The sequence below is a fragment of the Periophthalmus magnuspinnatus genome, chromosome 11, assembly GCF_009829125.3.
Source record: "Periophthalmus magnuspinnatus isolate fPerMag1 chromosome 11, fPerMag1.2.pri, whole genome shotgun sequence".
In the NCBI taxonomy this organism is placed as follows: Eukaryota; Metazoa; Chordata; class Actinopteri; order Gobiiformes; family Gobiidae; genus Periophthalmus; species Periophthalmus magnuspinnatus.
This window is the reverse complement of record NC_047136.2, coordinates 21,070,103-21,082,605: the sequence shown is the minus strand read 5'-3', so window position 1 is coordinate 21,082,605 and position 12,503 is coordinate 21,070,103. Positions and strand designations below refer to the sequence as shown.

At 39.0% G+C, this 12,503-nt stretch overlaps 1 protein-coding gene across 1 annotated transcript; it reads left to right on the top strand.

Moving 5' to 3' along the window:
- Window positions 1-1,413: 1,413 nt before the first annotated feature.
- LOC117378411 (glyceraldehyde-3-phosphate dehydrogenase-like) lies at window positions 1,414-12,163 on the top strand. Its single transcript, XM_033975005.2, has 12 exons — window positions 1,414-1,543; window positions 1,762-1,804; window positions 6,497-6,596; window positions 7,349-7,455; window positions 8,004-8,094; window positions 8,296-8,411; window positions 8,567-8,648; window positions 8,794-8,945; window positions 10,262-10,340; window positions 10,408-10,491; window positions 11,774-11,871; window positions 11,957-12,163. Exons 2-12 carry the CDS (start codon window positions 1,782-1,784, stop codon window positions 12,024-12,026), a joined length of 1,002 nt encoding a protein of 333 aa, XP_033830896.1. The 5' UTR covers window positions 1,414-1,543; window positions 1,762-1,781; the 3' UTR covers window positions 12,027-12,163.
- The last annotated feature ends 340 nt before the right edge of the window (window positions 12,164-12,503 follow it).

Below are 12,503 nucleotides of genomic sequence, written 5' to 3'. Positions count from 1 at the left end.
ACACGCTGAAGGGACTATGTCTTTCAGCTGGCCTGGGAACGCCTTGGAGTCCCACCGGAGGAGTTAAAGGAAGTATCTGGGGTGTGGGAAGTCTGGGAGTCTGCTTAGACTGTTGCCTCAGCAACCTGGCCTTGGATAGGCAGAAGAAAATAGATGGATCTGTTATTTTGTTGTTTTTACCTTGAAAACATGTATTCTTACAATAAGCAGACTCACCTCTCCCAGAGCTAACTTGTAACTTGGCTGTCACTTTCCTGTCTCCATGGAAATAGATACATTTGTTGCTGTACGGTGGAACATTCCAGGGATAGCAATGACATGCATGGACACTTTCTTTTAATGTAATAAAATCAAAACATCAAACAACTGTTCACGGTTTTGTCTAATTCTAAACTTAGTTTGTATTAATCAAAAGGATTTTCACAATTTAACTCAATAAACTGCTCTACACCTGTTATGTAATATTTAAATAAACACTGGAGCGAATACAGTGGCTTGCATATCTCTGCTGAGTCTGATAGAGCATGCACCGTTCAGTCTGGATGCGAGTTTCACCATAACACACACAAATTCACACAAAAGAGGGGTTTTTATCTAATCTGCTCCATGGAGACTGTGGAAAAATGACCAGGAACAACATGGACTGAGTGCCACTCATTCAACAAAAACTGTAGGCTCCAGGCTCCATATAAAATGAATGAAGAAGGTTCTATTGATGACTAAATATACTATGACCCAATGTACAACAACAGTAGGTGTTTTACAATAGGAAAATGGGAAAATTGTCTGCAGAGCATATATTTAACAGTACACAGAGTGGCTTATTTTACATCTTTTAGACAAAAACAACTGTATTATTCTACATTTATTCAGACTGGATTCACACTATCCCACAACATTACACAATCCAACAACAGCAAATATTAAAGCTGCATGGTGTAACATTTCTGGTAGAAGGTCTGCCGTTTGGTATTGCTTTGCTTGGAATGTTCCGTGGTATGGCATTACGCTTATCAATATTGCATTTAGTTAATTACAGTGTTTGCTAAAAAAACAAAAAAACAAAAAAAAAAAAAAAACTTTTTTTTTTTTTTTTTTTGGATAAACGAATCACATGGTTCAGAAGAGCTGATCAAAATATGGGCCAAACCTGGAGACGTGAAGATGGCTGCGTTTAGGAAGGGCATCCGCACTACCACTCCACCATCACCAGGAGGCGCGCTCATATGGATATAGAGACAAAAAGCCTACAGAAAGCAAAAAAAAAAAAGTTTTTTTCATAAATTACAATATGTTTTCTACCGTTAAAAGCACTTTATGTTGCTCAATATTACATTTATAGATGATTAAACCTATTTTAATCATGTTGTTATGCCTCTTCCTTAACTTGGTGGCAGCAGCTCCTCCGACCTTGAGCGCGGGGCGATGGGCGTGCCGTGTCCGACTCCAAAGCGATAAAACCCAGCCTCTGCTCGGCTCTTCCCCTGCTCTCGCGTCTCCTCCTCCGGACAGGACCAGCGTGTCGACGTGCCTCCACAACACGGTACTTTAGCACTTTTTTTCCTACTTTTAATGTTTGGGTAAAGTTGGACAGAAGTAAAAGCTCCGTGCGTAACGTGCGTAACGTGAAATTACGCATGAAGTTTCTATGCAACAGATGAAGATTCATTGAAGCCTCGTGCTTTTGCATCTACTCAATTTCCGGGTTTTGAAAAGAATTTGTCTGAAAGGATAAAGGGATTTTGTTTTTGTTTTTTACAGATTAAAACTCATCTGACAAAATGGTGAAAGTCGGAATCAATGGGTGAGTAAAGCGTAAAGTAATTTTTTTGCCATATTTTGTATTAAGAGATGCTAGTAAAGGTGCCTATTCAAACTTTAAGTCCGTACAAAGTTTGTATTTATGGGTTTCTGTTGCCCGTTATAACGTTTTTCTGGACCGTTTCTTTTTCAAAAAATGCATCAGAATATTTACTTTTAAATTGTTGATCGCTATGGCAACGGTCCTAACTGTTCATCATTCTGAATAGCTAGCTTGTATTTTTCCACTTGCAGAAAACCTTGCTAAAAACGTGCATATAGTTTTCAGGTCTTGCTAATTTGGTGGCAGTTGTCCTTGGTTAAAATGAAGATTAGTTTTGTGTTGCCAAATTGGTGACAGTTTGTGAAGAACATTTGGAAAACGCCAAGTTGAATAATCCAGGAAGTTGCATTCTATAAAACTTGATGACACAGGAAGTGGGATTTCCTGTTTATATCAGGCAAAAACATTTTCTATCAGTTCAAATATTAAAATGCATAAGGTTTTTAATATGTTGCGTTGCTATTCTGTAAATTTCGTTAGCATTGAAGTGTTTGTTAATGTCTAATCCTTGTGTACACAATGAATGAAATGGTTTCCAGGTTTCTTCACATCTATAGCGCCAATGAGGAAGCAGGATTATAAACCAAAATTGCCAAGCTATGGAAAATTAGGAAAGATTTAACTAAAAATCTTTTTTTTTTTTAAAAAGAACCAAATTAATGTTATGGGAAATCAGGAGTCAAACAGTGTTAACTCGGTGGGGCAGGGTAGTGGAAAGTGTTACCAAGATTGGGCCAATTTGAAACTGAACACCATTCTTATTGTAATTGAGTCAGCGATCACATTTTAAATTATTTATTCCTGCGTGACTTCAGTTCCACAGCAAGTTTAAAATGAGTCATGTGGATCAAAGCTTTGTGAACATCAGCAGCTGTCAACCTCACTGTTTGCATCACTACCTCCTGTCCAATGCTAATGTAGAGACAGGATAAATATTAAAATGCCACAGACTGAAGTGTTTTACCTATCCAAATAGTTGGGTATAGTTTATTTTAATTAGAATTTGAATAGGTTGTTTGTTTTTTATGATTTTAATAAAAGTGTCTGTTGGCTTTGAGACTGAGCGAGCTGGCTTGTGCGCTGCTCTGCACGTAGTCGCTGTGACTAAAATGCGATTCATAGCAGAGCCCTGTCTCTCGAAGTCTTGATGAGTCAGTGGAAGAAAGTGGTTTACCTTCAGTATGAGTCAACAAACCCTAAACCAGAAGGATCCCTGTATCCTCCTTCCAAATTGACGAAGTATATTGTGAATGTGCCATGAGCTGCGAAAAATGCATCAGTGAAGCCCTTAAGTTAATTACTATCCTTAATTGTAAATGTAATCCTGGACAGCTCAGTGTCGACATGCTACAAAAATGTACTGGTTTTCCTTAGTTCAAAGAAAAGTATTTTGCATAATTTAAACCTAAAAGCGACATGTTCATACAGTAACACAATGTTATCTCCTAGAATTGTATATTTTCAACCCCTGGGAAGACCATTCTTCTCTATGGTTTACAAAGTTTTATTCCATCTCCACACAACCCATTCCTAAAGCCCTATAAATGTCCCCGTCCTCCGCTCCTCGTAACCCTGAGTCCCATTCAGAGCCCTGGTCCATATTTGGGTTGGACGCTGCTGTCTTACCCTGTTCCTAAATCAAAATATTTATTGTGAAAGTTGAGTATTTAAATGTCAAGAATTTGTGTGAAACTGATTTGACCTTCTGTGACTTTTAGAAAATTTTAATTAAGCAACTGATGAAAAGCAGTGTTTGCAATGAGACTTGAAGACTTGAAGCTTTAGAGGTTATACATTCGCGGTACTAAATCAGTCCAAAATGTGCACAATGGGCCAGTCCTGTAGCCAAGGTTCATGTGTCTAATCCTACCACAAGATCTGGACATGGGTCTGCTGCTTCTGAAATGTTGTCCCAGCAAAACTAGAGTGTTGGGCAGCAGATTTAATGACTCCACTGCATTTGACCCATCCAATATTACGTTCTAGGAATGGACCAGTCGACTAACGTATTGCTAAAGTCATTGCATTTTTAAACTGCTACATACATTTTATGAATTTAAAAAGTAAGAATGCTTCTTTTCTCTCGACCTTTTAAAATGTATTAACATATTAAACATATTTGGTGATAATTAAAATGCATTCCCCAGTTTGACCTCTGCAGCGGCCTACAGAACAGGCTTTAGTCTCAGGTCTTCACTTTTTCACCATCAGTTTTCAAGATGACACTGATGTTTGGATACAGGCCAAGTTTTACCCACTGTACAGTGAGGATCATCATTTTGTACAAAGTGTCTTGTATATTCAGATTTCTATGTTATGACACCCCTTGACCCTCTTGTTCTGTTCTATTTTTACTCAAGAGGAATGTGGCAGCTGAAGAGACACTTTGAATGGTCAGATGGTCCACGGCTGGGGCCATATGCAGAGGTTAAACAGCTGTTTTAAGAGTTTTAGATCTTTGCTCTCAGAACCATCAGCTGAGACACCAGGCATGAGGAGGACATGAGTTGAGAATTTTGGTCTAGTTTAAGTTTCCATTTCAAAACCCAAGATTAACATTGAGCCGCAAATTGGTTTTGATCCAAACATTTTAACTTTAGAAGAGGCCAGGTTTAGGCCAACTACTGCTTCAAAGTTGCAGATTACAGGCAAGGTCAATCAAGGTCAAAGGATGTACATGTGCAAACCCTAAAGTCTGTGGTTTGAATCTCGCTCAGACCAGTGCACCTTTTTTGTCGTTGGTCAGACACTTCACCCACTTTGCCTCTGTATGAATGAGGTTGGGTGGAAGCGATTGGTAGTGGTTTGGAAGTATACTGTATAGTCAGAGCCTCTCTTCCACCAGTCTTCCCCAGGGCAGCTGTGGCTATAGAAAATGTCTTGCATAGGCCTGTCACGATGACAAATTTTGAAGTGCAATATATTGCTGAATATAGGTGAGAAACGATAAGAATGAAACAAAAACAGAATTATCCCCAAAGACTAGTCTAAATGTACAATATTTAAAAAGCTGCAATAAATGACAGAATGCACTACTTGGAAACTACCAGTACTGATGCCAATAACTGGGTTATAATGCCTCCTTAAATTGTATAGTGCTTTTCCAGACGGTCTCTTTACAACACTGGCCCTGTAGCACCTGAAATTCCCAGCGGTCTCCCATACAGTTACTGAACAGGCCCGGCTCTGTTTAGCTTCTGAGATGTGAAGAGTTCAGGCTTTGACCAGGAGATTTGGCCGCAGACATCATGGGTCATAATTAAACTTTCTACAGCTAAAATCTCTAATGGTATAAAGAGATTCCCCAAGTTATCACTCAACACATGACAGATGGTACAAGTCCATATAGTGTTTGTGGTGGCTAGCCTAGGCTTGTCACAATGAAGTGAATACCATTCACTACATTTTTTTTTTTTTTTTGTATTAAAAGTAAAAAAGTTGTATTTTGAAATGCCTTATGCTCTATAATGGCTAATACATGTGCACTGTTCAGTTTGAGGAGTGGCTGCTGATGGACTGTCACCTTTTTAAATAAAGCCATGGTGTTTGTCTATACTAGTTGCACACAGGAAAAAAAAACTTGGATACACTTGGAACATTTTTGCGCATGTCTGACCTGGAGGCCTCAGGCTCTGCCTCAAACAGAACAATAGAAGGAGGAGGGGCTTAATTTCAGGAAGAACTAGGAAGTCACGGAAGACTTTGGCAGGAAGTGCACCCAAAGTGACTTGTTGCTACAGTAACTCTTACATAAAATTTCTAGATGTGATTAATTTAATTTTTTTTTGTTTTTTTTTTAAGCCCAGAGACCATTCCCCTCACATCCTTTTACATTTCAATCACTTACTAAATTTTGTTCCAGCTCCACATGACCTCTTCCCAAAGCCCTCTAAATGTCTTGTGCTCCTTGTAAGTCCTGGTCCGTATTTGGGTTGGACACTACTGCTAGACACTGTTCCCTGTCAGACCTTCTATGGACTCTGTGGATGTGCTGTAGCAGACAGGAGGGAATGTGATCATATACTGCCATCTGGTGGACATTCTGCAGTACTGCTTGTATATAATGTGGTTGGATACATAATTTGGGGATGTCCAGACACTTGTCCTGGCACCTTCACTCAAGTCATTTACATAATGACGTGAATGAAATTGTTACAATAATTACTACGCAACATTTCCAGTCACATGACTGGCCTAGTTTTGACACATAGACTTATCTTTCTATCTAAAAGTTGGAACAATGTTTTTGGGGTCAATATTTCTCGTTATATTTTCTTTGCACGACTGGGAGATTTTTGGCTATATAATGAGTCATACAAGTCATTTATTCAACCTTTTACAGCTTAAACCTTAGTTTCACACTAATGACTGAAATATTTAATTTGTGCCACTGACAAAAATGCAAAATGAGTTTCAATATAATCATTGTGTATATTTACTGAAATATATTGAACTTCAATAAACTAGAGGGTTGGCAGTTTGTTTTTCATGGTTAAAATTAAAAAAAAAAAACTGGAGAAAATGGTGGTACTTTGAAAAAAAAAATCACAATTTTGATTCAAATTGCAGTTGTTTTAATGTGACTTCTATGGCCTTTTAATATGTATAGTTTTAATTCCATATGTGTTTCAGTTTTGGTCGCATCGGGCGCCTGGTGACCCGGGCTGCTGCCCAAAATAAGAAGGTTACAGTGGTGGCCATCAACGACCCCTTCATCAGCCTGGACTACATGGTGAGGATGGGCTCAGCGTCAGATTAAATGCTGCATAAAAAAGTGATACTGGAAAGTTTTAGAATCCTCTAAAATTACAATTTGTTTAGAGTTTAACTGGTCAGATCATTGTCCTGTTTCAGTTGATTCATACATGTTTGAGTAAATCCTGTATTCTGCTCACTAAATGGTTTCTACACACTCCTGCTGTGCTGAATTTGACAACCATTTTGAGAAATCCGAGTTGTCTACAAAGGTCCGATATTATGCTAAATTGACTATTGTGAGCTTTAAGCCAGGTTATAATGTTACCTCCTTTTGAAAACATACCTGGAGTTTTTGTTTCGTTCACACCCGTTTGAGTAACTCTTTGTCTAAATCTCCAACTCAAAATGCTCTGTTCCATTTTTGTGATCTGTTAACTTGTGTATTCAAGTTAACAGATCCTTTTACCTTTTGTTCGGTATAACCTGGCAATTCCAGGGTTGAAATTTCAAATACTTTGGGTGAAGGTGTATAAAGTTTAAACATAGTGGAGCACTTCCACCTTGTGATGTCATGTAATATAGAAAGAGAATGTTTTTTAGCTTGAGAAGAACTCTGTGTAAATATGCAGGGCTTGTGAATGAAAGAAAATGTTTTTTTTTCCTCTTTCCTGATGAGGAAACGTAACAAATTGTATATTTGCAAAATGGTGGTTCAAAATTGCTGAAAACTTGAAACGTTTGAGCTAATGTGCAATTGTTTTAATGACTTTTACCCTTGTTTCTTAGGTGTACATGTTCAAATTCGACTCCACTCACGGAAGGTGGAAAGGAGAGGTGAAGGCAGAGAATGGTAAACTCATCATTGGAGACATGACCATCACGGTCTTCCAAGAGTAAGTTTAATACTCAGAATTTCTGTAAAAGTTTATTCAAGTAAACATTGCAGTACTTAGGCCTGTAATGATAATTACTATATATTGTTCCAGCTTTCATTTATTGAACAAGTCGATATTTTGGGGCTCAGTATTTATCGTGGGAACATTTTCTTTGCAAACGTGAGATTTTTGTAGTTGTTGTAATACAAAAAGATTTCAGCTATGGAGTTGAGTAAGTCACTTCAATGGCCAATTATAGGTTTTCTATTGGTTTCAGCTCACTGCTTTTGCTGGGATTATCCTGTTTTATATTAATTATTAGAGGCATAAATTGGTTCTTCTCTGCAGCGATGTGACGAGATTCAAAATTTATCATGATAGGCCTACTTTCGAGTAAACGCTTGTTATTCTCACTGTGTTCAAGAGTACTGTTTATCCAAACAAAATATTTTGATGTCGAGTTGCTCTCAAGTATGATCTTTTGGGCTGTCCACTCCACCCACCTCTGATTAGAACTTTGGCATATCTACCATAAACCTACATGCAGTGCTTCACCTCTTCCACAGGAGGGACCCAGCAAACATTAAATGGGGCGAGGCTGGAGCAGAGTACGTGGTGGAGTCAACTGGAGTTTTCACCACCATCGAGAAGGCCTCTGTAAGTCTGTAAGGCCGGATATCATTGTAGGAGCATGTTTATGCTTTTGTTATATTCTAGCACTTTGTTATGACGCAACGAAAATGTCATTCATTTAAGGTTATTATAAAACACTTGAAGTCTTATTGCACTCAAAATTATTTTACAATTCAATCCTGTAAATGCTTTGACACTTAAAATGCATAACCATTTGTTTCCTAGGCTCACCTGAAGGGCGGCGCTAAGCATGTGGTGATCTCTGCCCCCAGCGCTGACGCTCCCATGTTTGTGATGGGAGTGAACCACGAAAAGTACGACCCCTCCATGAAAATCGTCAGGTGAGACTCAAATGTGTTTTTTAAATTGTAGATGGGCTGTTTTATTTTATTTCATTTGCCATCTAGTCTGAATGCTTATTTTTATCAGGGTCATTTAATAAAAAGGTATTTTAAAAAAACATTTAAACAATTATACTTTCCTCTGGTTTCCATAGTAACGCCTCCTGTACGACCAACTGCCTGGCTCCTATCGCCAAAGTCATCAACGACAACTTCGGCATCGTGGAGGGACTCATGGTGAGTGGAAAAAGCATTTTGAAAATACTGATTCTGTATTAAGTGTGTGGCCTGTCACGATGATACATTTTGAAGTAAGATATGTGGGTGAAGAAAATATAGATGCTAAACGATGAGACTGAATTGTTGATGTTTCTTGTGTCAGAGCACGGTGCACGCAGTTACAGCCACGCAGAAGACAGTGGACGGGCCTTCCGGCAAAATGTGGAGAGACGGACGAGGAGCCGCTCAGAACATTATCCCTGCTTCAACTGGAGCCGCCAAAGCTGTGGGCAAAGTCATCCCAGAACTCAACGGGTATGAGGCCTCACAATATCAATGAATGAGGCTTAACCCTATAGCGTTGGATCCTATCGTCGGCGATAGCGCGCGGATGCGGACTTTCCAGCAGCGCAACTCCACAACTAGTTGTGCTCATGTAAATTCAAACGGCGTCTCAAAGCGGAGGCACGGGGCTATTTAAATATTTTTCCGTGAGTTGCAGTAATCTGCCTCTGTTGCTCCGAAGGTGACGAAAGAGAGCGCGGGTGCAGCGGGGATTTTCCCAGTCATTTATTCGATGCGTGAAAGTGTAAAATAGAAGTAGATGTGTGAAAAAATGCAGTAAATTCTGATACTTCCTTTAATATGATTTTTATGGCTAACAAAAATATAAAAGTCTAGGTGACCCATAGTGTGCTCAGTCCTTAAAGGGTTAAAGGGCCCGTATTAGTTTTCTGATCTGTTTTCTCATCACAAACATTCCTGGGTTTTTTTGGCGTGTTTAACTCTCAAACCCTACATATTTAGGTTGAGTTCTTAAGTAGAAAACCGTCTCTTCCACCTTGTGATGTCATGTGGTAATACAGGAAGTGCCTACCGTTAAACTCCATACACCTTCACTAGAATCATTTGACAATTTCAGGGCTGAAATCATCCAATCTCTATTGGAACAGTGTTTTGAGCTTTGAAGATGTAGACAGACTAATGTAGGGTTACTCAAACATTTGTGAATGAAACGAAACACCAGGTATGTTTTTGAGGAGGTAACAGCATTAGAACAAAGCTCAGTCAATTTAGTGCCATATAGGACCTTTTTAAACATTCCAATGCTCTAATCTGTTCTTTCAACACATTTTTTTGCCCTTTACATGTCATTTTAATAATTTTTCTGATAATGATGCCTCTGATTAATCGCATCAGATTTTGTGGGTTGCATTTGACTATAATCCGATTTCTGGACCTCCCAAGATTTAAATCGATTTTGGTGGGTGTGTGTAAACATGGGCACTGTTGAGCTTCATATGCTCCCAAGACATAAAGGTTCTATTAACTAGAATGTGTAATCCCACACGTGAACCATCATGAAATGTTTTATGTTATCATTTAAAGTTCCTCTTAATAAAAATAATATGAAACTTTAAATGACAGTTATTAATGATATTAACTGCCACTTAAAGTTCCCCGCCCCCTCCCTTATCCGGGGTTGGGTCTCGGGGGCAGCAGTCTAAGCAGGGATTCCCAGATTTCCTTCACTCAAAACACTTCGTCCAGTATTTCATAATGGTTAATAACAAATCTAGAGGGATGAGAATTGTAGCATTTGTGCTAAACCTGGAATGTGCTTCTCACAGTAAACTGACTGGAATGGCTTTCCGTGTCCCCACTCCCAATGTGTCTGTGGTCGATCTCACTGTGCGCCTGGAGAAGCCGGTGAGGATCAAATTAATATGATCATTTTGGAGACTTTTTGGTTTCTTATAAATTCTCCCATTTTCAGGCCAAGTATGACGACATTAAGAGGGTAATGAAGGCCGCCTCTGAGGGCCCCATGAAGGGAATCCTGGGATACACAGAGGAACAGGTCTGTAGGGGCTTGGTACATTTTCTACCTTTTTTCTTAGATGGAAACATTTGAGAGTAGAGGTTTGTTCAGTAACTAAGACTTTTGACTGACTTTACTGTAGCCTCTTCAGTAGTCTGTGGGTCCTGAATTATGTTAATGCGTATGAAAACAAACAAAACAATCTGACAGTTTACACTGCTCACTAGCGCTCTTCCTCAGAACGCGATGTTGCTGTGACGTGTCCGGTAGTCTGATTTAAAACAGGTTTTGGCACTGTCTTTCTACTAGTGGAGGCAGGATGACGGCGCCATCTGCAGTTTGACTGGGACAGTATCCCGTGTGTGTGACTTTAAACCAGGACAAGGGGGGCCTTTTTGCTCACTCATACCTGGGACACTGTCATGAAGTTACTGCAGATGGTGCCAAAACCTGTTTAAATCGGTTGCTCGGACACCGGACCACCCTGAGGAAGAGCTCTAGTGAGCAGTCCAAACTGTCAGGTATGAAAAAAAAAAAAAAACCCCCATTAAACCTCGGTCTGGAAAAATATTTAAATGATCAGAAGACCAGATGAACCTTTATTGGAGAGTGGGTCTTATCATTTTCACTCTTTAGCAATGATAATTGCTTCCATCAAGTATAATGAAATGATGGCATGTTAAATTATAACTTTTTAAACACTTTTTAAGAACCCCTGGAAACCTTTGGGCACCAGGTCTGGAGGTTGTATGTAACATTTGTTAGTTTGAAAAGTAGAATATAAAAATGAGTGTGGCTGAAGCCTTCACTGTAATATCTGCTCTTACAGTTTCAACAATACTGTTCAGTGGTCCCTCGTTTATTGTGGGGGTTACGTTCTAAAAATAATCCAAAGTAGTCCGCTTTATTTTTTACAATTGTTTTAAGGCTGTAAAACCCCTCACCACACACTTTATACACTTTTCTCAGACAGGCATTAACATTTTCTCACATTTCTCTTGTTTAATAGTGACTTGTTCGCATTTCAGTGCCTATGACCGTGCCTCTTCGTCCTGGCGCTGATGGAACATTTACGTAAATTCAACAAGCTAAAGGCATTCTCTACTGTACAGGAAACACTGCACGGAGATTGGCTAAGGGACTGTAGACCATTGTCAATCAGGACGTAGAACACAATGCGCATTCATACGCTCTAAAAGCATGCAAAATTGCATCAAAAAAATCTGCAAGACCGCAAAAGCTGAACTGCAATATAGCGAAGGACCGCTGTACTACTCTTTTAAAACCGACTACATGATTAAACTTGGTCTTTCTGTTTTAGGTTGTGTCCACAGACTTCAACAGTGATCCTCACTCCTCAACCTTTGATGCTGGAGCTGGAATCGCCCTCAACGACAACTTTGTCAAACTCGTCTCATGGTACTGCATTTGAAAACTAAATTTTAAATGATCTAATAAATGTACAAATTGGATCCAGACTGATTTTAGTTTTATTTCTTCACAGGTACGATAACGAGTTTGGCTACAGTAACCGTGTGTGTGACCTGCTGCAGTACATGTCATCAAAGGAGTGAAAAAAAAAAAAAAACCTTCAGATCTGTGTTTGCTGTTCAAGAATTCAAATTAAAGCAATTAACTTTAGAGTTCATGCTGTCTACTGTAACGTTCCAGAGTCTAAAACTACTATGTAGATTTGCACTTAAATAAAGTTCAACTAAAAACAAAACACAACTCAGGTGCGTGCTCTCCCTCTGCCTCCCTATGAACTTAAAATCTTCAAGCTGAGGTAGTCCTGACCAAGTTGAGTTCAAGATCTGGAGATGGAGACTGCTCCTGATTGGTTTTCCCAGTGGCATTGAAGGATGGATCAAATGGAGAGAATAATAACCCAAAAATCTTCAATACATTTCATATTAGTGCTTATTTAAATTAAAAGTTGATTCACATTTTTCTCATTTTCAGATTGGTCTTAATATTTTGAAAGGAATGGAAAACTGGAAATTGCCTTTTTTTTTAAGCAGAAACTACATCAGTCCCTGGACAATTTGATA